General features: G+C 46.5%; 1 protein-coding gene across 1 annotated transcript in view; it reads right to left on the bottom strand.

The window, feature by feature from the left end:
* Positions 1–9,557: 9,557 nt before the first annotated feature.
* MAST4 (microtubule associated serine/threonine kinase family member 4) overlaps positions 9,558–24,002 on the bottom strand; it is a 608,649-nt gene continuing 594,204 nt past the window's right edge. The window contains exons 29-32 of the mRNA XM_043488941.1: positions 20,905–21,041; positions 18,333–18,514; positions 14,294–18,001; positions 9,558–13,962 (exon numbers count right to left, since the gene is read on the bottom strand). Coding sequence (XP_043344876.1) covers positions 12,098–13,962; positions 14,294–18,001; positions 18,333–18,514; positions 20,905–21,041 — 5,892 coding nt within the window. The 3' untranslated portion in view covers positions 9,558–12,097. The remainder of the gene's footprint in view (positions 13,963–14,293; positions 18,002–18,332; positions 18,515–20,904; positions 21,042–24,002) is intronic.

The raw sequence follows: 24,002 nt of genomic DNA on the forward strand, positions 1-24,002 counted from the left end.
TGCAGACAGAGGACTGGGAAGCCAGCAGTGTTGTACTCAGGTCTTCTTCCCAAGGCGCAAAGGGTGACACCCGTGCAGGGCTTGATCTTCTGAAGTCTGCACTGGCAGAGAAGACAGCTGAGCTCTTGTACTCACGTGTTGCATTTATAAGGCCTGGATTAAGTAGAATAATCAATTTTAGGTTAGAGATAGCAGAGTTATTAAATTTTGGTTGCATATCAAAGTAAAAATTAGTTAACATTCAATCAGAATTGATTAACCTTAGGTTGGGGGCATATTACTGGAACAGAGTAGAAACTTGGGGATCAGCTCTTCTTTACCTCTGTACCTCCAGAAAAGTAGGAAAAACAAGGGAATAGTGAAGGAAAGCCATAAACATGCATTGCAAATGCTTTACCAGTCTTAGGGTATTTGTGTGTGTGTGTGTGTGTGATACTACATAGGAGCTTAAGCCTTCCCAGAAGTTCTTGGTTAAGGACACAAGTCAGTGGCCAGGGAATGGAGGGGGTGGGGGCGGGGTGGGGAGTGAGGCATTTGCTTTGGGTGCATAATTTAAGGGGGAACCAAAAAACTCAGTAATCAAGGCAAAAAATATTCTTATTTTTAAAACTCTAAATTAACCACTACAATATTGTAAAGTAATTAGCCTCCAACTAATAAAAATAAATGTAAAAAAAAAAACCCAACTCTAAATTAATGCCAAAAATCCACAATAAGTATAAAAAAATTTTCAACATAGCCAGGATCCACACCAGTGCCATGCTGAAATGTATGAGAGCCTGAGGCAAAAGGGAAATTGTTAGTAGCCATGCTGCCTTTGTTTAAAACTTTGATATTTTGTTCATTGTTTTTTCATATTTTACATTAGTTTTGATTCTGTTAATGTTGCATAAAATACTATTTATCTTTGTTACTGAGTTTTTTGGTGCCCCCTTAAATTTGGCACCCGAGGCAGGTGCCTCACTCACCTTGCCCTGCCCCACCCTGAGGACTGGTCAGAAGTGGGGACTCCCATCTAACTCCCAGGCCACCGTCTACTGGAGGCCTATTAGCAGGCGCCGTATCTCAGTTTTCTTCCAAAATGTCCCATCTCCTTCCCCTTGGTTTCTGGGAACAGGGAGAAGTGTTCAAGATCTTATACCTTGTTCTTATCCTCAGCTGTCTCCCAGCTCTTGGGCGCAAAGATTTGCATCCTTCCTTCAAAACCAAGAGAAGTGGCAGAGCTGAATGGGTACCAAAACCCTCTGGTGAGAGAGGGCAAGCAGGGCACCGTCCTGCTAATGAAATGAAACCTCACACAATTCACTGCTTTGATTATCTGAAACACCAGCATTTGGGAAAACAGGTGCGTGGGAAAGGAATTTTCCTCGGCTTTCCTGAGGGAGTGTGGACAAGGAAGTCATTTAAGGATACATGTCAAAGGAGAAAGAAAGTGCCTGGAACTATGTGGGCCTGGGGACACCCCTCTTCAGCCGCCGTCATTTCTTCCCTGGGCCTACGATGGTGGGGCAGCCCCCCGAGAAGGCTGGCCTGGGCCCCTGCTGCGCTATCACTGTCCTGAGTCTGGCAGTGACCAGGGCCTTTTCCCCTTGAGTTTTGGGCTCAGAGGCGACCTAACGCAGAAGGGGGCATGACTGCTCCAGGCTGTGCTGAGCGGGTGCTCTTCCAGGAAGCCTCCTCGCTGTGGCCACAGGAAAGGCCCCTCATTCGAGGGACCTGAAGCCAGGCAAGCAGCCAACCCTCCAAGTCAGAGAGCACACCTCCCTCTGACCACCATCCACACAGTCCACTCTCATGGTGCAGGAAGCCTTCACTTCGGGGAACTGAGGCAGAGATATAGCTGGACACATAGTTATTTTGCCTTGTTGATTTTGTTCATGTGCTTGCAGCAAATTCGATGATCAGTTCTGGAAAGTCTGAGGGGCTTTCCTGGTGGTGACCTGAAGATGCGAAAACCACGCTCACTGCTCCTTCCCTCCCTTTCCTGTTTCTCTTTCTTTGTTGCTTCTTCCCCTCCTTCATCCATAACTCTTTCTCTCCCTCTGTACTTCCTTTCATTATTTATCTCCTGCTTTCCTTCCTCTCCTTCCCTTTTTCCTTCAATCCTACCAGGGAGGATGAAAGTCTACACTCTTCAGAATTCAGACTGATAGCACCAACCCACCAAGTTCCCTGTGTATCCTTGCAAACTCAAGCTCCTTCCTGCCTTAAGGATTTAAGCTGTGGATAGGGCCTCCCTGAAAGCTCAGTTGGTAGAGAATCCGCTTGCAATGCAGGAGACCCTGGTTCGATTCCTGGGTTGGGAAGATCTGCTGGAGAAGGGATAGGCTACCCACTCCAGGATTCTGGCCTGGAGAATTCCATGGACTGTATAGTCCAGGGGTCGCAAAGGGTCGGACATGACTGAGCAACTTTCGCTTTCAGGAAATACTAACTGCTGACCTAACCACTCCCTTGCCTTGGGAACTTGGAACGTGTAACTTGGAAAAACAAAAACATTCTGTAGAGCAGGGGGTCTCCAACTTCTGAGCTCTAATGCCTGATGATCTGAGGTGAAGATGATGTAATAATAATTACACATAATAATAAGAATTAAAGTGCACAATAAATGTAATGTGCTTGGATCATCCTCAAACCATTTCCCCCCTCCCCACCCCCAATCTGTGGAAAAACTTTTTCAGGAACCTGGTCCTTGGTGCCAAAAAGGTTGGGGACCACTGCTGCAAACTGCATCCCCGTGAAGACCTTAGGGACCCAAGCCCTAACAATCTGGAATGGCCCGGCTCCACTGTATCAGGCCCTTCTATGCGACGCCACAATCTGCTCCATAACTGGGCACTGACCTAGGGCTTTGTGACTGTTTTAAGCAATAGTAAATTCACCCTACAAAGTCAGAGAGGGAGCTTTTTGATGGCTGCTGTCAATTTTATTGCTTTATCCTAGTTACTAGGATAGACTCTGCAGCCGCAGTGTTTATTGGTTTTATGTATCGCATGTTGTTGCTGCTCTGACAAGCTACTCCTATAAAAATGTGTTATTATTGCACGTTGTAGCTCAGTGAGCTGACCGTGCATTTCAAAGTGTACTGAAGCAAATAGCGATGAAGTCCATAAAAACCGACTGGCCCCCATCACAGAGGATGCTCTGAGTGGACTGCAACTCCCACAGTCTGGAAGCAAATTATACCTTTCCCCTGTGCCAGCGGCCCTGACTGCTAATGGAACACAGCACAGACCCAAACACAGGCATTATCTATGTGTCCAAGTTAAATTTCAGGACAGGAAACTGTCATTTTACTTCTACTCATCTAATTCCCCAATAAGTGATGCTTGCAATTTTGAAGTTTATAAAAGTATGAAATAAATGGCTTTACAATACTTTCATATATTACTATAGGATGCATGAGGGGTGGCTGACATTGCTTTCCATCTGTTCTGAATGCCGAAAGGAAAATTAATTTGAATTACAGCAAGAGAGGAGGTGGTTAGTTCTAAGCAAGTCACGACTGAGGGGGGGTCCTGGGTGTCGAGCTAGAATCAATTGCCTGAGACATTAAGAATTAGGATGCCTAATACAATGGGAGTTAGTCTGGCTGCAGAGGAGTCAGCAGCCCAGTGTGACTCCCAGAGCTCCCAGACACTGGTTTATCACCAGAATCATTGGGGAAATTCTTTACAGAGCAGATTTCCATGCCCTACCCTGTATATATTGGGATTCTGTTAGACTAGGGTTGGCCTTGGACTTTTAGCCAAATTATTTCATGTAAAATCCTTCCTTTAACTTTATCAAACAGTAACAGAAATACATGTCAGACTCCATGAGCTAAAAAACTATGCCATACCCTATAAGAGGAAATGTCCCAACAAAATGGGAAGAAAAGGTTAAGGAGGCTTCCAGTCCAAGAGTGAGGCACCTGGGCAAGCAGCTCATTAGTCTCTTCTGCCATCACCACCAGGCCACAAGCCTCTGTTCCTCAACTACCCTGTTCTGCCACCTATCCATCCCCACTCCATCCCAGCTACTGACAACTGGAAATCACTTATTGAATACTGTAGGTCTTGAAAAAGGAATTTGGAATTTGGAAAACTCAGCAGTGGCCACAGGACTGGAAAAGGTCAGTTTTCATTCCAACCCCAAAGAAAGGTAATGCCAAAGAATGTTCAAACTACCACAAAATTGCACTCATTCCACACACTAGCAAAGTAATGCTCAAAATATTCCAAGGCAGACTTCAACAGTACGTGAACTGAGAACTTCTAGATTCACAAGTTGGATTTAGAAAAGGCAAAGGAACCAGAGATCAAATTGCCAACATCTGTTGGATCATAGAAAATGCAAGAGAATTTCAGAAAAACATCTACTTCTGCTTCATTGACTATGCTAAAGCCTTTGACTGTGTGGATCACAACAAACTGTGCAAAATTCTTAAAGAGATGGGAATACCAGACCACCGTATCCGCCACCTGAGAAACCTGTATGCAGATAATAAGCAACAGTTAGAACTGGACATAGAACACTGGACTGGTTCCAAATTGGGAAAGGGGTACATAAAAGCTGTATATTGTCACTCTGCTTACTTAACTTATATGCAGAGTACATCATGCAAAATGCCAGGCTGGATGAAGCTCAAGCTGGAATCAAGATTGCCAGGAGAAATATCAATAACCTTAGATACGCAGATGACACCACTCTTATGGCAGAAAGCGAAGAGGAGCTAAAGCGTCTCTTGATGAAAGTGAAAGAGATGAGTGAAAAAGCTGGCTTAAAACTCAACATTCAAAAAACTAAGATCATTTGCCATCACTTCATGGCAAATAGATGGGGAAACAATGGAAACAGTGACAGACTTTATTTTCTTGGGCTCCAAAATCACTGCAGATGGTGAGTGCAGTCATGAAATCAAAAGATGTTTGCTCCTTGGAAGAAAAGCTATGACCAACCTAGACAGCATATTGAAAAGCAGAGACATTACTTTGCCAACAAAGGTCTGTATAGTCAAAGCTATGGTTTTTCCAGTAGTCATGTATGGATGTGAAAGCTGGACAATAAAGAAAGCTGAGCACCAAAGAATTGATGCTTTTGAATTGTGGTGTTGGAGAAGACTCTTGAGAGTCCCTTGGATGGCAAGAAGATCAAACTAGTCAATCTTAAAGGAAATCAGTCCTTACTATCCAATGGAAGGACTGATGCTAAAGCCGAAACTCCAATACTTTGACCATCTGATGCAAAGAACTGACTCATTTGAAAGACCCTGATGCTGGGAAAGATTGAAGGCAGGAGGAGAAGGGGATGACAGAGGATGAGATGGTTGGATGGCATCACCGACTCGATGGACATGAGTTTGAATAAGCTCCGGGAGTTGGTGATGGACAGGGAAGCCTGGCATGCTGCTGTCCATGGGGTCACAAAGAGTTGGACACGACTGAGCAACTGCACTGAACTGAATCTACCATTTTCAAATTTGGTTTTAAAAAGCCATTATTGCTCATGAAAGATTAAACAGTGAACTACATTGAACATTGACCTCTCGCTGCCTACCTTTTCCTCCATTTTTACATAATATTCTCTAAACACTTGGCTGTTCGAGACATGATACTAGATCCTGCAAAGAGAAGCAGAGGACAGGGAACCACCTGAGCATTTCTCCATCTCCCCCTTCTCCATTCATGTCAGGTCATGGGCTTTCTAAATAGCTTGGGGCATTCTTTTTTCTCTTTCTACTCTTCTTGGAAAGGATCTAAATATCCAACAAGAGATAAAGGATTAAATAAGGTAAGGAAAGACTCTATGTTCTTGGGTGGGATAAGAGCATAAACATGCTGATACTACCAGGAAATAAAGAAACACAGATTAAAATAAGAAAAGGTTTATATCTAGTAGTCTGGCAAAAAAAAGGAGACTAGATACTAGTGTAGGTGGAAAGCGAGCTTATAGGAACTGCACACACTGCTTAGGGGTGTAGACTGGTGTAGCTATTGTAGAACCACGAGGCAAAAATTCATCAAATTAAATACATCACCCACCAATCCTGCGCTGGGTGTGTATGACAAGAAAATTTCACAATTCCACAATGGTATTCAGTGCACCATTGTTTCTTTATGGGTGAGTTCAAATCCATTTGAGGGGTCATCACTAGGGAAATGGGCATTTAAAACCTCTAAGATGCACATCATGAGGCATCATCCAGTAACTAGAAGTGGTGAGTTAGACATAGCTATAGCAATGTAGCTGAATCTTAAGCATACAGTGTGGGAGGAGGTCATGGAGAGGACATGATCACCAGTTGACCCGAAGTTGGACCCATCATTTGGAGTCTCCTCACCCCCTCCCCTGTCCTCGTAAAGTATGTGTGGTGTTCCCATAGGAGGAGTCGTTTTCAAGGACTTGGCCTTGAGAGAGCAAGGCCAATCATCTGCACGTTATACATGCCTGAATCCTGTTAAGGCCTCTATGTTAACCTTCAGGCACGTAATCTGTGGGTTTTATTTATTTTCCCTCCCAGTTAGGTTGCCCTCCGAGATTCGAAGACTTCCCCCAGACCCACCAGTGCGAGAGTTTCCTGGTGTTTGGAAACTTTCTCTATTAAGACTCCCTCCCCAGGACGGGTCTCCGTCCCTAGCTCTTTTGTCTCTCTTTTTATCTTTTATATTTTGTCCTACCTCCTTTTGAAGACAATGGGCTGCTTTTCTGGGCTCCTGATGTCCTCAGCTAGCGATCAGAAGTTGTTTTGTGAAGTTTGCCCTGCGTTCAATTGTTCTTTCGATGAATTTGTAGGGGAGAAAGTGGTCTCCCCGTCCTATTCCTCCGCCATCTTGGCTCCTCCGTCTATGTTAACCTTTAAAACCCTGGCAGGTGGGTGCGGAGATCCCCTTGTCCCGGGGCCACCGCAGAGAAGCCTCGTCGGTGAGTCCCCTGCTTATAAACCTGCCGCCTGCCAGCCTGGGGCTGCTGTCTCTTCAGTCTCCCCTTGTCTTCCATGCATGAGCCGGTTTGGGAACCAACATATAGACCTTAATGGAAAAAAACAAACACCCAAACGACTTATTAACATGATTTTCATAAATTAAAAATACATGTATACCGAACAATGATACTTACATTTTTTAAGAACACAAACAATTAACATAGTTGCCTATGGGGCAGGAGAGGAGGCTGGATGGGAGTGTAGGGGTAAGTTAAATGAATCCTGGCTCCAAGGTCGATGAGCCAAGACTTTAGAGCAGGAAGACCTCAAGCATCCAAGTCTGAGGTTCTCCACTTGTGCATATGTACAGGAGAGGAAATACTGCGTCACGTCTTTAACATGAAATGCCATGTGGTCATTACACAGTATTGCAGGATACTTAGAGACATTGAAATCTATTTTTGATTTAATACTAAGCAAAAGAAGTTACCCAACATCATGCCCACTATTATTTCTTTTTTTCTGTTAAAATAAAAATCCATATAAATTGAAGAATAAAAGTGTCTGGGGAAGGGCAGTGACTTAATCTTTTTATTGCTTTTCTGTATTTGTAATTTGCCTTCACTTGACCATGTATTGCACAATAAAGAAAAATAAGAATTTTTAAAGACTTTTTTGGTTTTCACAACAGCCCAAGAATAAAGAAATGGTGAGAATTTCCAGTACTGAAAAAGGAGGTGGAATTTTTCTAAAGCTTTGCAATTTCAAAGGCAAATGCTTAAGCCCAAGCTTCCCGGATTGCTCTTTGCTTTCCCTTGAGAACAGAAGGAGCCCTGGGTGTCCTAAGGATCCCTCTGGGAAGGGGCAGCAGCCAAGCGGCTGAGAGTCATCTTACCGGGCGGCCCTGAGCTGACAGACACGGGAGACCGTCCACAGGGACTGCCCTCAGTACCCCGCGAGAGTGAGTCTGCCTGCAGCCGCAGAAAGCCACTTCAGCACAACACTGTTTCACAGTGTCTGTATTCCAAAGAGACAGAACTTTCAGGCAAAGGGTATCTATTTAGACAGGCTACAGCTGGAGGAGATGGCGATGCCAGCTGACATGTGAAGGCTGGGTAGTGGCAACATGCTTGCTTTAGGCCTTGCAAACACCTCTTTCTTCACCTCTAGGTTCTGACAGCCGTCTCTTCAGTGCTTCAGGGAAGCAGCCAATGACTTTGGGAGATGCTTTCAGCTTTATAACATCAAGAGCCTTTTTGTAAAGCTCTGTGGGGCAGTTCTTAGAAACCGTCTGCAATGGATCTTCTTCCTTTCCCCCTACATCTGAACAGACTCGGTGGCATGTCAGAAAACATACAGGGAACTTTGGTCTTGGGAACAGAGCCCCTTTTGGGAGTGTTTGCCTGCATCCAAGTATTGGGACTGACAGCCCCATCGCAGCCTGTGATGTTACGAGGTGTCGATCTTGTCTTTCGGAATGCACGGTCCCAGCAATTCATGAGATGCTGGTGCTAAAGCCTCCAGTCCAGGGTCTACGGTGTCTGAACTGCCAGAGAACCTGAACCTGGGCCAAATGATTGACTTTCAGTATAAAGAATAGTAATGAAACCAAAGTTCAACAAAGCTGTGGTGATTTTCCAGCTTTCCTAGATATATGAGATGCATACAGTACTAACTGGGGTAGGAGGCAGAAAGAGAGGAATACACAAAATGATGACATTGAGGAAAGTGTTAAGAACATACTGGTAGGAAGGAAATTAAATTGAGTGAACTGCCCTACCATTGAGTTGCTTAATGTCCAGCCTATACTGAAGCAAGCAAATTTCCACAGTTAACAGAGCTACATTTTTTCATGTAACATTTGTGTTGTGAACCAAAAATCTAGAAGGGAAATTGCCTACTGATTAATTACAACTAATAAAGGACCCCTATTACAGAGAACGATTAGCTTCCTTGGCTCATGGCTTCCCACTGATCATCAAGTTTGTAATTTTGGATAATACGATTTTTCTGCATATAAACTTAAAAAGAGAAAATGAGGTGGCTTAGATCATTCAGAGGGGCCTGGATCTGAATTCAAGTGCAAGATACCTGGTAACGTTTAGAAAAGTCAAGAGCTTTAGAACCAGAAAAATCCACATCCTAAAGTAAGCTATCTTTATAGGGTGTGTGTTAAGCAAACCACACAGCCTGTCTGCTCAGTAAAATGGGGATGTCATCACCATCTGGTTTGAGGCTGGTTTTGGGGCTCAAATAAGATGGCAGATAAAATTCATGTTGCCCAGCACTAAGTGTACATGCAGAGTAGGCAGACACTAAATGTAAGGTGGCTTCCTTCCATCCTGATGTCTTATTGGTTTTTAATTATAAGGGAGGAGATCGGATGGAAGGAAAAGAAAGGAGAGAGAACACATGGTAACTGATGGAACAAAGCTTTGGGAGAAATGAACAGGAGTGGAGTCTACTTAAAGGCAGACAGTCTTGAAGAAAGGAACACTGTTTCAGTTTAAAAGAAATTAGCAAACCTTTCTGCCTTACACTCACCAAAAGGGTCTGCAGAAAGCCACCCTTTCCACAACAGAGTTCTATTCAGTCATGTTTTGGAGATGCTATGCATGTGTGTGGATGGGGGGGAAAAAAACCTTAATAGCCATTATCTTTTCATGCTAAATTTTTATTTCAATGTTATGCAACTGCATAAGTATAAATATTTGTTCAATATACAACAATTATGACATCCATAGGGAATTTCTTAGAGAAAATAAGACTGCACACACTTTATTGCACAGATCCTAACAAACTTGAAGCTGGTAAATCTACAGCTGGGAGTACTAGGGAGGAGCACACCGTACAATCACAGGAGACCGACCAAACAGAACACAGGAGGACTTCTACCATCTGACTGGAGAGGTTTACAACAACAAACAGTTACTACACGAATGCAATCTTAGGGACTCTGTAGCCATCCAAAATGCAAAAACATATTTGGCAAAAATGATAATACACTATACAAAATATACATTTTAAAATATCATTTGTAAACAAGCAGCTAGTTGTGCTTTAAAGAAAATTGGACAGTTAAAAAGCAAAGGCTGTAAACCATACATTACCTCCCCGACAGACCTGTCTAAATGTCTGAGTGCAGAAGGGTTAGGTTATGACAGCCGCCGAATGCAGGTATGAATTATAAATGTTGAGACCATTTTTGAAACCCATTTAAGTTCTTTCAAAATATTTGTTTCTTCTACAATTCACAACATAGTGATGGGAAACGGCTAAAATCTCATGGGAAAAAAATCAGGGGCAAGGAAGAGAGTTTTTCACCACTGTCAACTCATTTTACAATGAAGGACAACCAAGCAATTGGTTAAGTTATGCCTTTGTTTTTGGAGTGGAGTTTACAGCCTCACTAAATGATTTACAATCCACAGGGATGTAAGATGATGCTGTGCTTAGGTGAACAATTTTATAGCCTGAAGATACGAAGACATCCCTGCAGGGGAGGGGGATTGGGTGCTTGACTAGTATTTACTGGTGATTTTTTTCTCTTACAAAACAAAACAAAAATCCTGCTATGGATCCCAAGCATCTTATAAATACTTAGCTGTGTGTATTTTCTCTTAGTGCCTTAGTACTTATGTCAGCAAGTGCCGTCTCATAATACAAAACAAGCCACCAGGAAAACTGCAACAAAAAAACACGAAGACCCCCTCAGCACTAAAATGACTGGACAGATCCTACATATTCCATGGTATACAAAATTTAAATAAGGCTTAGCAAAAGTAAAAAGGACAGTCACATTCAAGCACCAAATAGCTCCAACAAGTCTTTTTGTTACAAAAATGCTGCTCTTTATTAATACAGTATATATATATTTTTTTGCATACAAATAAAGAGACCATGTTATGAAATGTATGGAGCTACTTGATGCACCAGAAATGAATGTGAAACCCAGGAACTTGCTAAAAACAGCAAGCTTCATCTACAACATAAGGCCCCAGCTATGTATTAAAATGTATCTGATGTCCTGATTATTCCTTAAAATATATGCTATGATGCCAAAATCCATACCCCCTCCACTTTTCCTCAAAAAAGCAAAGTGAAAACCTCTTCCAATGCCTAGTGCTTATTAATCAACCTAAATACGAGCAGATTTGTGTGCGGCCAGTTATTTTCTTTTTTGCTCAACAGCAGGGTGGGCGCAGAACTACTACAAAATGTGTGCTTCTCGGACTAGCGACTCATAGCATAAAGGCCTGAGTTTATTTAAGAGCATGGGAAGGAGGGAAACCAGAACAGAAATAAAAATCAACGTGTGTTTATAGCCCTCACTCTACCTATGGTGAAGAGTTGACACACACGCCCACAGACAAGGACAACTGGCCTCTGAGACAGCTGGGCCCAGGATCAAAATGGCCATTAGTGAAATGAAAATGGCTAGCTCCATCTGTTGTGACCATTCCTGATGGAGGAGCATTCCAGATGCAGTGATTCTAGTCATTCTTGCTTTAGATCTGGAAAGATAGGTAGCCAGATATAGTGCTATCAAAACTTCTGGTTAAAAATACACATACAAACTCACAATCTAGTGTATTTCAGGCTTGCTTTCACCATCAACTCGACTCAGAATGTTTTAGCTTAGAAAAAAATGTAGCCTTGCAAGAGTCTCTTCAACCACAGACCAAAACACGTGGGTGGATGTGTATATACACAAACAAGGGTGCATCTATATTTTAACAAGCACCCAGCTTTAGCCATTTCGCATCATGACTGCATCGTGATCAATGGTAGAGCAAACATTCTACTAAAAAAACCCCAAAAGTTGTAGTAAATGATGCCATCAGCAAGGTATCGACTCTACATCCCAAACCAAACACATTGCTAGATATTTACAGAGAAAGTCTTTTCCCTCAACAACCCTCAACCTCAACCAGAAAGAATTTTTTTTTGTTGTTTTATTTTGTACAAACACTATCTGGTAACAGTTTACCGGTTCCAATTTGGGAAGGCATTTGGAAGAAGGTCCCCTCTTTCTCTGTCTCTTGTCTCCTAGCTTCTTCAGTGAGGCTCCAGGCTCTGCCAATAGCAGGGGGGTGGGGGGGGGTGGTGTCCCACAATGCTGGTTTCCAAGGTAGTCAAGACGCAGTTACACACGCAGGGTGGGTTTCCCCAGTACCGCCCGAGCCTGCCCCATCACAAGGCCTTTTTGTGGGGGCTGCCGCGCAAACTCTCTTTCCCCCGCCTCTGTCGCAGCCCAGTGTCCTTCTCAGAAGGGAGAACGACGGGGCGCTCAGTGCTTGGAGCGGGGGACGGCTTGGCCGCCTCTCTGCCCACACTCTGGTTCCTGGTCTGAGCTGGCGGGGTGGGGGCTGGCTCTTTCCCTTTGGCTTCTCCCACGGCGGCGGTTACTGAGAGGGCCCAGTCCCGGTGGCTGGTGCCCGCCACCAGGCCAGGGTTGGGGTGCTGGGACTCCAGAGTGATGGCTGAGCTGCGGAAGGATGGCAAGGAGTCGCTCTTGGTCATTTGGGTTCTGCCACCCTCGCCAGGCAGGGCTTTCCGCTGGTCCCTGCTGCTCGAGGCTGGGGGTTCTGCTGCAGGCCCACCGGCCTTGGCAGAGGAGGTGTCGCTGGAGGTGGTAGAAGTCTCTGGAACTGCTGGTCTGGCCTCGGGAAAGCCACAGGAGTAGCTCAGAGACTTCTCTGGGAGGGTGGCACAGCGGAGCGAGCTCTGCACCGTGGCTGAGGGTGACCGCTTCATGCCGCTGGGCTTGCTCGCCTCGCTCAGTGGCCTCTGGGGACTGGGCCCTTGCCCCTTGGCCTCCGGCCAGCCCTTCCCAGTGGCTGCTGCCGGCTTCTCCGCACCCTTGGGCCCAGCCTCACTGTGCACCGAGGCCACGCTGGCGCCTGGCTTCTCACCACCCGCAGGGGTGTAAAGTGCTTCAGTGCGTTTCTTCCCTTCAGACTCGCCGGTGTTGGCGCTGGCGGCCAGCGGGCTCGGGCTCCTGTCTGTCTGTCTGCACAGAGGGGGACAATCTTTCACAGTGGATGGTGTGGGGGCCTTTGGAGACGGGTTTTGCCTTTCCCTGATGGTGGGAAGTTTCTGGTCCACTGACTCACTGGCCCCGAGGAGTCCTCGCATCTCCAGTGCCTCTGGGGGACACCCAGCGCTGGTGGGTCTCAGCTTTGTGTCTCGAGGACCCCCTTCCATGGGCAGGGGGACTGAGCGCCCACTGGCTCCCTGGCCAGTCACTTCACGGGCTGTATCCTGGGGACCTGGGAGGACAGGGAACTCCTCTGACGCACCCTTACTGCTCCCCACCCCCGCTCTGCCAAGGGTCTGAGCGCCAGGCTCTTTGCTCACTGCAGCCTCAGCGCCTGGCTTCTGGGAGGAGAGGGGCCGGTCTGGGAACTTAGACTTTGGAGGGCCCAGGCTGGGGTCAGACCTGGGCTTATGGCTGCTGCTGTCACCGTGCAGAGCAGCGGGCCTGAGAGCGTCCTGGAAGCTGGAGTCTGTAGCACAGGGCTTGCTCCCCGGCAGAGAGGCGGTGGGGTGGCTGGGCAGAATGTAGTGCTGACAAGCCGGGCCAGGGAGCTCTTTGGTGGGGGGTGGGGGCTGACAGCTACTGGTGAGGTGCTTTTGTGGGGGCTGTTCTTTCCTTTCCAGTTCCCTGGGACTCAGCTGAGAGCTACTGGTGACATGCTTTTGTGGAGGTTGTTCTTTCCTTTCCAGTTCCTGGGGACCCGGCTGAGAACAACTGGTGAGGTGCCTTTGCAGAGGCTGTTCTTTCGTTTCTGGTTCCTTGGGACCCACCTGAAAACTACTGGTGAGGTGCTTCTGCAAACACAGTTCTTTCCTTTCTGGTTCCTTGGGACCCACCTGAGAACTACTGGTGACATGCTTTTGCAGGGGCTGTTCTTTCCTTTCCAGTTCCTTGGGACCCACCTGAAAACTACTGGTGAGGTGCTTCTGCAAACACTGTTCTTTCCTTTCTGGTTCCTTGGGACCTGGCTGAGAACTACTGGTGAGGTGCTTCTGCGAACACTGTTCTTTCCTTTCTAGTTCCTTGGGACCCAGCTGAGAGTTACTGGTGAGGTGCTTTTGTGGGGGCTGTTCTTTCCTTTCTGGTTCCTTGGGACCCACCTGAAAACTACCGGTGAGGTGCTTTTGCAGAGGCTGTTCTTTCATTTCTGGTTCCCTGGGACTCAGCTGAGAGCTACTGGTGACATGCTTTTGTGGAGGTTGTTCTTTGCTTTCTGGTTCCTTGGGACCCAGCTGAGAACTACTGGTGAGGTGCTTCTGCAAACACTGTTCTTTCCTTTCCAGTTCCTTGGGACCCAGCTGAGAACTACTGGTGACGTGCTTTTGCAGAGGCTGTTCTTTTCCTTTCTGGTTCCTTGGGACCCAGCTGAGAGTTACTGGTGAGGTGCTTTTGTGGGGGCTGTTCTTTCCTTTCTGGTTCCTTGGGACCCACCTGAAAACTACCGGTGAGGTGCTTTTGCAGAGGCTGTTCTTTCATTTCTGGTTCCCTGGGACTCAGCTGAGAGCTACTGGTGACATGCTTTTGTGGAGGTTGTTCTTTGCTTTCTGGTTCCTTGGGACCCAGCTGAGAACTACTGGTGAGGTGCTTCTGCAAACACTGTTCTTTCCTTTCCAGTTCCTTGGGACCCAGCTGAGAACTACTGGTGACGTGCTTTTGCAGAGGCTGTTCTTTCCTTTCTGGTTCCTTGGGACCCAGCTGAGAACTACTGGTGAGGTGCTTCTGCGAACACTGTTCTTTCCTTTCTAGTTCCTTGGGACCCAGCTGAGAGTTACTGGTGAGGTGCTTTTGCAGAGGCTGTTCTTTGCTTTCCGGTTCCTTGGGACCCGGCTGAGAACTACTGGTGAGGTGCTTCTGCAAACACGGTTCTTTCCTTTCTGGTTCCTTGGGAACCGGCTGAGAACTACTGGTGACGTGCTTTTGCAGGGGCTGTTCTTTCCTTTCTGGTTCCTTGGGACCCGGCTGAGAACTACTGGTGAGGTGCTTCTGCAAACACGGTTCTTTCCTTTCTGGTTCCTTGGGAACCGGCTGAGAACTACTGGTGACGTGCTTTTGCAGGGGCTGTTCTTTCCTTTCTGGTTCCTTGGGACCCGGCTGAGAACTACTGGTGAGGTGCTTCTGCAAACACGGTTCTTTCCTTTCTGGTTCCTTGGGAACCGGCTGAGAACTACTGGTGACGTGCTTTTGCAGGGGCTGTTCTTTCCTTTCTGGTTCCTTGGGACCCGGCTGAGAACTACTGGTGAGGTGCTTCTGCAAACACGGTTCTTTCCTTTCTGGTTCCTTGGGAACCGGCTGAGAACTACTGGTGACGTGCTTTTGCAGGGGCTGTTCTTTCCTTTCTGGTTCCTTGGGACCCGGCTGAGAACTACTGGTGAGGTGCTTCTGCAAACACGGTTCTTTCCTTTCTGGTTCCTTGGGAACCGGCTGAGAACTACTGGTAAGGTGCTTTTGCAGGGGCTGTTCTTTCCTTTCCAGTTCCTTGGGACCCATCTGAGAACTACTGGTAAGGTGCTTTTGTGGGAGCTGTTCTTTCCTTTCTAGTTCTTTGGGACCTGGCTGAGAACTACTGGTGATGTGCTTTTGCAGGGGCTGTTCTTTCCTTTCTGGTTCCTTGGGACCCGGCTGAGAGTTACTGGTGAGGTGCTTTTGCGAGGGCTGTTCTTTCCTTTCTGGTTCCTTGGGACTGTCTTTCTGCACGGACTGGAAACCAGAAGGCCTTTCACTCTTCTCACTCTCTGGCCTGGGTGGCTCCAGAGACCACTTGGCAGAAGTGGGTTCCATCCTGGATTCCAGGCCACTCTCTGCACCCAGATCTCTCTCACAAGGAGCCCCCGCAGAGCGCAAAGAGTCCTCCTCTCTGGCCAGCAGCCTCACCTCCTCTCGGCCGTCTCTGGGGTTTGCTCTCCCGCAAGGCCCGCATGCTTTTTCCAAGGCCTGGGTCTGGGTGGAGATATCCGGGCGGGTCCTCCCCACCACAGGGAGGGTTTGGGAGCTGTCGCTGGGTTTAGCAGCTTCTGGGGAACACAGCTCCTTGGAGGACTCTTTGCGGATGTCGGGCCTCGCAGCTGACCGCTCGCTCCTGACTATGGAAGGGACCCTTTCGGACAACTCCCTCCCACTCGGCTTCTCCCTGGGGGGGACACTTTCAGGAGAGAGTGGGCTGCGGGATCGAGATGCGTTGGCACCTTGGAGGTTCTGCCCCGGGAAGGGAAGGAGCTTAACGTCGGGGCTGCGGTCTTGGTGCTGGCTGGGGTGGCCCTCTCCCCGCTGGGGATGGCTCTCCATGATGGTCGCTGGGGTGCGGGCTGCCTGGGAGACCTTCTTGTCCAGCTTCAGCTCTGGGTCAGGCGGGGCAGCCACCGGTGAACTCTGCAGACCCCGGCTGGATGGCGGGAACCGAGGCTCGAGCAGGTAGGCTTTGCTCACCTTGAAGCCAGCCGGGGAGGGCTCTTTCTGGCCCGCGGGGTCAGTCTTTCTCCCTGTGCTGCTGGGGACAGCCAGGGGCACGGGGGACCCCGCATCACTGCCCGGGCTGGGGCTCTGGGCAGGATCCGGGGAAGGCAGCTCTGTCTTGGAGGCCTGCGGTCCCGACAGGAGAGCGATGTCCAAGGTGCCTTCAATGGGCTTCAGGCATGACACAGACCTCCCTTCCAGCTTATACTCGGAGGGGCTTTTCCGGACAGGCGACTCTGGGGCAGCCAAGCCCGGCTTCTCCACTCCGCTGTCCACCCGGCCAGAAAGGGCCTTGAGAGGGACAAAGGCGACGGCGCTGAGCTGAGCCGCGTGGGCGCTGCCAATGAACGGCGTGCGGCCCTCGGGGGCTGGCGGGGCCTCCTGTTGCCCTCCCATGGCCCGGCCCAGGCTCCCGGGCAGGCCCTCCTGGACACCGGCCGCCACCTTGGGCTTGAGCACAGAGCAGGGGCTCTCGTCTTTGTCTTCGAGGGACATCTTCTTCCGGAGGTAATCGATGTTGGCCAACTTGCTGTCTAACTTCTCACACCGCACACCCTCCTTGGCCTGGGGGGCCTTCTCTGCGGTGTCCCCCTTCCCAGAGGTGGACCTGTGGGGGGCGTGGCAGAGGCCGTCCGGGAGGGTGCTGTGAGTCGAGGCTCGTTTGAGGTCACAGGTGCCCTGGCCGTGGTCCCCGGCTGCCGGCGCCCCCTCAGAGGCGACACCCTCGCTGGCCCGCACGCTGGCCTGCTTGTGGAGGGCGTCTTTCAAAAGGCTGCACAGGGGCTGCGCCTCCTGCCCGGCTGCTCTGCTCTCAAAATGACTTGACCTCTCTGAAGCTTTCGGATAGATTTTCTTCTCTCTCTCTTCGAGCCTAAAAGCGCAGAGGTTTTCCAAGTCACTGCCGAGTCCGTGGGGCTTCGGGCGGGATTCCTGTTTTTCCGAGAGCCCGTCAGGTTTCTTCACCACCACCTTGGCCTTCAGCTTCTCTCGGTCCAGCTCGTCCACAGACTCCTGGCGGCCCAGCTTCCGGGACACGGGGCGCTTCAGGCAGCCTTGCTCCACGGGCCTGGCCCGGCTGAGGGCAGGCGCATCGCACACGTTCTCCTCCAGGCTCTGCAAGGTCACCTCCCGCTGTTGCTGCTCCCGCGGCACCTCCTCCTGGGTGACCTCCAGGCTGTGCTTGCGGGAGCACAGGTGCTTCTTGTCGCCTCCATAGGAGGGAGAGAGCTTCTCCTCCGACTGCACGCGCTTGAGCAGCGGGGACCGAGGGGGTTCCGCACTCTTGGGCCTCACAACGTGCCTGACGATGGTGGGTGGGGAGTGCATTTTGCTGGGAAAGGCTTGGGCCATCTTGGAATTGCCAAGTGAGTGCCCCAGCAGAGGGGATGGGGACCGCTGCGGGGAGGTGGGCTGTGGGGTCGGAGAGGGTGTCCGGGCCAGCGGAGACAGGGGGATGCTGCCGGCTGACTTCCGCCTTCCTGACCGGTAGCGCTGCCCGCTGAGTTTGGGGGCCAGACCATGGAGCGTGCTGGGCCGGATGTGTCCGGACCCCGCCGGGGAGTTGGGGGCACTGGAGCTTGGGGAGCTGCTCTGGGAGGAGTTAGTACCTGTGGGTGGGAAACGGGACACTGTGAGCAAGAACCACCTTCCCCTTTCTTTCCAGGCTTTCAGACCCTGGATGTTTTAGATAAGGGCAGCCAATTGTCTCAGCATCTCAGTCTAGTGAACAAGGACTTTTCAGATAAACCTCCCCAAAGGTCAACCCAGTACTTCCTGTCTTTTCTAAGGGACCAAATTGCTATATCTTCTGACCTTCCTGTTAATCCTGTTCTCTGTCAATTACATCCCCACCTTCTTTCTTTAAGCTGGAATAAGCTTGTCTTCCAGGATCTCAGCTCGTGACCCCTCAACTCTTGCTAGGAGAGGAGGTTCACTCACCGGATGGGAAGTCGGGGGTGGAACGGTAGCTGGGTGTAGGGGATCGGGGAGACAAGCTGTGAGTGGGGGACCCTGGGAGGCTCTCCCCTGATGACAGGGATCGGTTCAAGCAGGAGAAACTTCGGCTGGTGTGGAGTAAAGGAGAAGGCTGCTTGGCTAGTTTTTTGAAAAGGGATCTCCTCCTAGAGTGAAAACAGAAGAAAACGGATCAGATTCTACATTCAAAACCACTCCCCCTTCCCCAAAGCACCAGTGTACTGATTCAGTATATCCAGAGATGGTGACATGATGGCAGGTCCTCTCAAAGAGAAGGATTCCACTTTTACCTTCAAAACTTTCCCATGACTTAGAAAGGACGAGGCTTGGAGAATACACAATGGAAACCCTCTTAATTTCAAGCACTTTAAGAAAAGTTGTGAAAAATAGGAAAAACATATCTGGTGACTCAGAATCCGCCCGCAATGCAGGAGACCCAGGGTCAGGAAGATCCCAAGAAGAAAATGGCAACCCACTCCAGTCTTCTTGCCTGGAAAATTTCAGGCACAGAGGAGCCTTGCAGGCTACAGTCCATGGGGTTGCAAAGAGCTGGACATGACTGAGTGACTAAGAATAAATGCATATTCATTTATTTGTATGTCAGGTTTTTGAGGATACTGTTTTTTGCCTGAAAGCTTCCAAGTATATAGCCCCCAACACACTGACACAATTAAATTAAGAGACAATACAAAGTAAATCCCTGGAAGAAAAACTGTCATTTGGAATATTGGATTCTTTAATGGTGATCTACTGGGTAGAGGCTTTCATCTCTGAGGGGCTGTTTGCTGTGCTTATTCCATCATGAATTCCTGAATATTCCTATGAACACTGGAGGCTGTACATTTACACAGAAAAACTGAGGGAGGTGAACTGAAGCTTTATCAAGTCAGCAGGGCAGCAGACATCATGCTTCAGCAGAGGGCAAATGTGTAGTGAGTGCCAACAAGCACGTCTTAAAGTTAAAAGCACAGCTTCAGGTGGCTTGAAAAGCAGGTGGCTGTATAGGGTTCCTTCACCTCCAGGGGCTGAGTCACACACTTTCTACTCTACTATCCCTTGAAGCAGTGTGTTCTATATGACCCAACACACACTCAAAATATAAAGCTCACATTAAAAAAAAAAAAAAGAAGGATATCAATGTATGTATGTATGTGTGTATGTGTACTTTTTATCACAGTAATAAATGTACTTGGGTCAAAAAGTTAAATAGTTTTATAAGCTTATAATGAAAAATAGCTCTATTCTGCCTTTTCCCCAACTCCGAGAAAAACTCTTTCTACTCTTTTAGCTGTATGCAAATTGCCAAGTAATGTGCTTACATTGTTTTTTCAGTTTTTCAATTCTAGAAATTATCTGTTGATTTCCCACCACAGAAGATGAAAATTTAGCCCCTATAGCAACACATTCCCCCTTCTAACCAAACACACTTCCTCCCAATTGAGCTAAACCAAATTTTTTGGTTAGGAAAAAAAGGTTGACACTTTATTTTACACAATAAATACTGTTCATAGTTTGGCCATGAAAAGCGTAATTCTATTTTCCTCTCTTGTACAAATTTGTCTTTCCTGGAGTTAATAATCATTGCTTTTTTCATTTGCGTATTTTTCTTTTCTAGCATTAAAATCCTTATAATGTGATCCAACACACCAAATTCAAGTAGGTAGAGTCAAGATGCGGTTGCATCATGCAGGGAGCATATCTAGACAATTGTTTGGAAGAAACATCCCCACCATACAGACACACACACAGACAGACACACACACACACCCCTCACCAGTGTCTGCACAGGGGACTAAGTGACACTAACGGTGCCTTTCACAGTGCAAATGTGTAATAGACTTTCAGGCAGTAAAACAAAGTCTTTTTATTTCTAGGCTTATTTGGATGCTTTGAAGATCTAGTTATCTTAGAATATCTGGCACTCAAAAATAGCAACTATATATTTTTGTATTATTTATTATTACTATTGTTTAGTTGCTAAGTCATGTCTCACTCTTTCCCGACTCCATGGACTGTAGCCTGCCAGGTTCCTCTGTCCATGGGATTCTCCAGGGAACCCAGCTGGAGTGGGTTGCCATGCCCTCCTCCAGGGGATCTTCCCAACCCAGGGATCAAACCCGCATCTCCTGCATTGCAGGTAGATTCTTTACCACTAAGCTACCAAGGCTTCCCTGGTGTTTTTAGATGGACATTATTAAATATAGATTTAATGCTAAAAGCTACTGAAGTTTTAGTTCCTCAAGTCCAACTGAAATGAAGTCTGAAAACTTAAGAAAAAGCAGAGCTTTTCATGGTTCTCACACATGAGAAAAAGTAATCTAAATTCTACAGTGTAACTATATAAATCTTTTCATTATGAAACATAATGCTGTTATGAATGAATACAAACTCTGGTGTATAAATACATTTGAACAGGGCAACATTTCTTGCAGAGACATAGATCTTCCTCACATGCAAGCATTTAAATTAAGTGAGGAGTAACTTTCCTTCAGTGTGGGAACACACCAAACCCACGAGGAGCACGGCTCTAACTCACCTTTCTAGACTTTCCTTCTTCTTAGATTTCTTGCTCCGCCTCACCATCCGGCTCTTATAGCTGTTTCTCCTGGCTGGTCCCGTTTTGATTGATGTGTTTTCAAATGGGGTGGTTGTGATTGACACCTTATTTCCACTCTATAAAAAAAATGAGGTGGTATTAAAGGGAAATGCTGTGATGAAACAAGACCAGAAAAGATATAGGAGATCCAAAGACAAATAAACATCCAAAAGGACGGACATGACCACGTGTCAATGACCCTTCAGGTAGTGAAGTCCTGATAAACTGGGTGGAAAAAAAAAAATGTGAGGTCTCCTTAAGGTGGTGGGATGTGGATTCCACGGTCACTGTTGTGCTCAGCTGCGTCCAACTCCTCGCATCCCATGAACTGCTGCCCTCCAGGTTCCTCTGTCCATGGAATTTTCCAGGCAAGAACACTGAAGTGGGTTGCAATTTCCCACTCCAGGGGATCTTCCTGACCCAGAGATTGAACCTGCATCTCTTGCGTTTCCTGCATTGACAGGTGGATTCTTTACCACTGAGCCAACTGGGAAGCCCAGCAGAGCTCAGTTTAAATCTGAGCCTGTGACCTGAGCACTTGTTTTCCTCTGAACCATCTTACAGCGGAATCACACCTGTCTCCTAGGGCTCATCTGAGGATTAAGGGGATAGAGTGTGTAAAGCCGTTAGCACCCAGAGTGGCACATGGAAAGGGCTCTATAAATAACACTTACGCTCATGCATATGTATTAAGTGTAAACGTGCCCAGAGACGCTTGCTCCTGGTTGATTTATTTTTCTTCTCTCTCCTTTCTGTGTTTTTCCTTTGACATAGAAATCATAAAGCAGCACAACTGAATCAGACTTTTATCTTTAATTATTTTTAAAGTTTTCTTTTCTATCACCAGAAAACCTGTCAGCCCAGCAGAGCTGGAAAGTTTATGCCAGCGGGTGTAAGACAGCCTCTGCTCCGTCAGGTCAGGAGTGGTAAGGTCATTCCTGGGGCTTTCTGAGCCCCTCGACTTGAACCTGGGACTGGGGCTTGCTGGACAGGCCCGAGGGATGGATTTGAGAGCAGGGTCAGAGGCCAGGGTGAGGGGTGCCCTGGACAGGCGGGCAGAACCCTACCCCTTCACTTTGGTCTCAATGATCTCTTCTTGAATTTCTTAAAAACCAAGGGAGAATCATATCCTTTCAAAGTCACAGATGGTCCTGATTACCTTAAAAAGACAAGAAGTATACACAGAAGGGCCTTTTAAAAGGCCTATGCCTGGAAGATGCCTAGCAACTCAGATCTAAGTGATGTTAAGAGACGGTGAGTTGAGTACAGTCAGGCAGGGGACTGAAAAAACAGACTGTTCAAATATCAACATCCACTTCTCCACCCAACTTGGGAAGTAATACATGCCATTATTAGAAGAAAACAATAATGTATATTTATATTTTAAAAAAATCATTGAGAAGCCTACCACTCAGCTAATGCTAGTAATATTTCTATATATTTCTTGCTGGTCTTCTATTAAACGTGTATAAATTATGCATATATATATAGACGTATTTTATAAGTAATTTTAATTAATCTAATAGTTTTTTTTTCACTTCGCATTTCATAACTTTGAAAAACTTGCACTTTATCATTGAATATTCCTTCACATAATTTTTACTGGCTATTTAAAAATATTCCATGAGATAGGTAAATCACAATTTAACTATTTCCTTATAGCTCTTATTTCTATACTCCAATTCTTGTAAAAGTTGAAATAAGTATCTTTATCTATAAATTAGTGTCCTAACCTCTGACATTTTCCTTAGATTATCTAACTAGACTCAATACACTGAACTGTAGGGTCTAGCTGAACTTTTTAAAGACTGTTGGTACACACTGATGCACTAATTTCCAGAAAGTTCATGTCAATTTAAACTCTTACCAGCAGCACATGAGTACCCATCTTAGCACACACCTGTCAGAACTGAATACTAATATTAAATAAATTACCAATTTTATAGGAAAAAGTTACATCAAGTTTTAATCTTTGTTCTTTGGGTATTAACAAAGCTGGATTTCGTTTCATTTATTTTTCATTGTTTTTATTTCTTTAGATAATGATTTGTTCATGTCTTACATCCAATTTTGTATCTAAAAATCAATAATCAACTGAAAATTAATGATTTTTGGGTTCTTTATATATTTAAGAACATATAATCCCATACTTAGTGCCATGACTGTAAAAAAAAAATATTTTAGGGAAATGGGATTTGAATTTGAACAAGGGAAAAAAAAAGTTTTTCATTCTGAAAAAATAAATTACTTGTCTTATATTTATATGCAGATGCCAAAACTTTCAAAGTAAACCTTTATCTGGTAGTGGAGACTGGCATTCAGTTTATTCTTTGAACTGAAAACTCCACTTTTAAGTATGAAAGGGCTACCAAAATTTGTTTGGAATGGGGTTTGTTCTTTACAATTTGACTGAGGCCAGCCTAAAGTTTTGGTTTTTCCTGTATGCCTTAGGGGAAGGAAAGCGGCAGCAAACATGATAGGGGTTCATCCGTCATTGGGATTCATTCCATCCTTTACTAAATCATATCGGAGAGGACAGAGTCACAGTGACCCCTGGGGCTGCTGGAGCCCATGAGCCGTCTAAGCCTGAACCACTGCTATCCCTTCTAATACAGGTCAATTTTAAAAATGGAAAAATATCGTATATGTTGCATGAGATGAATGTAATAAAATGCTTAACATTTTTCATTAGAAAAGTTACGGCTGGAGTGTCATTAAGCTTTGTACAAACGTCCCTTTCTGCAAGTAGCACTGACATATATAGACTTCCACGTGTAAAGCACTTAGGGGCAAGTTGCTAAAGACACAGGAGGCCCAGCCTGGCACTCTGATGTGATAACCTAAAGAGGTGAGGAGGGGAGGGAGGCTCCCGAGGGAACGCATACATATATAATTATTCACATTGTTGTACGGCAGAAACCAATACAAAATTGTAAAGCAATTTTCCACCAATTAAGATATAAATAAAATTTTTAAAAGTTAAAAGAAAAAACTCAAAAAAGACAAACAAACCTAGATTTTGTTTGTTTCTACAGAGG

The sequence above is a fragment of the Cervus canadensis genome, chromosome 16 (genome assembly GCF_019320065.1).
Source record: "Cervus canadensis isolate Bull #8, Minnesota chromosome 16, ASM1932006v1, whole genome shotgun sequence".
NCBI lineage: Eukaryota > Metazoa > Chordata > Mammalia > Artiodactyla > Cervidae > Cervus > Cervus canadensis.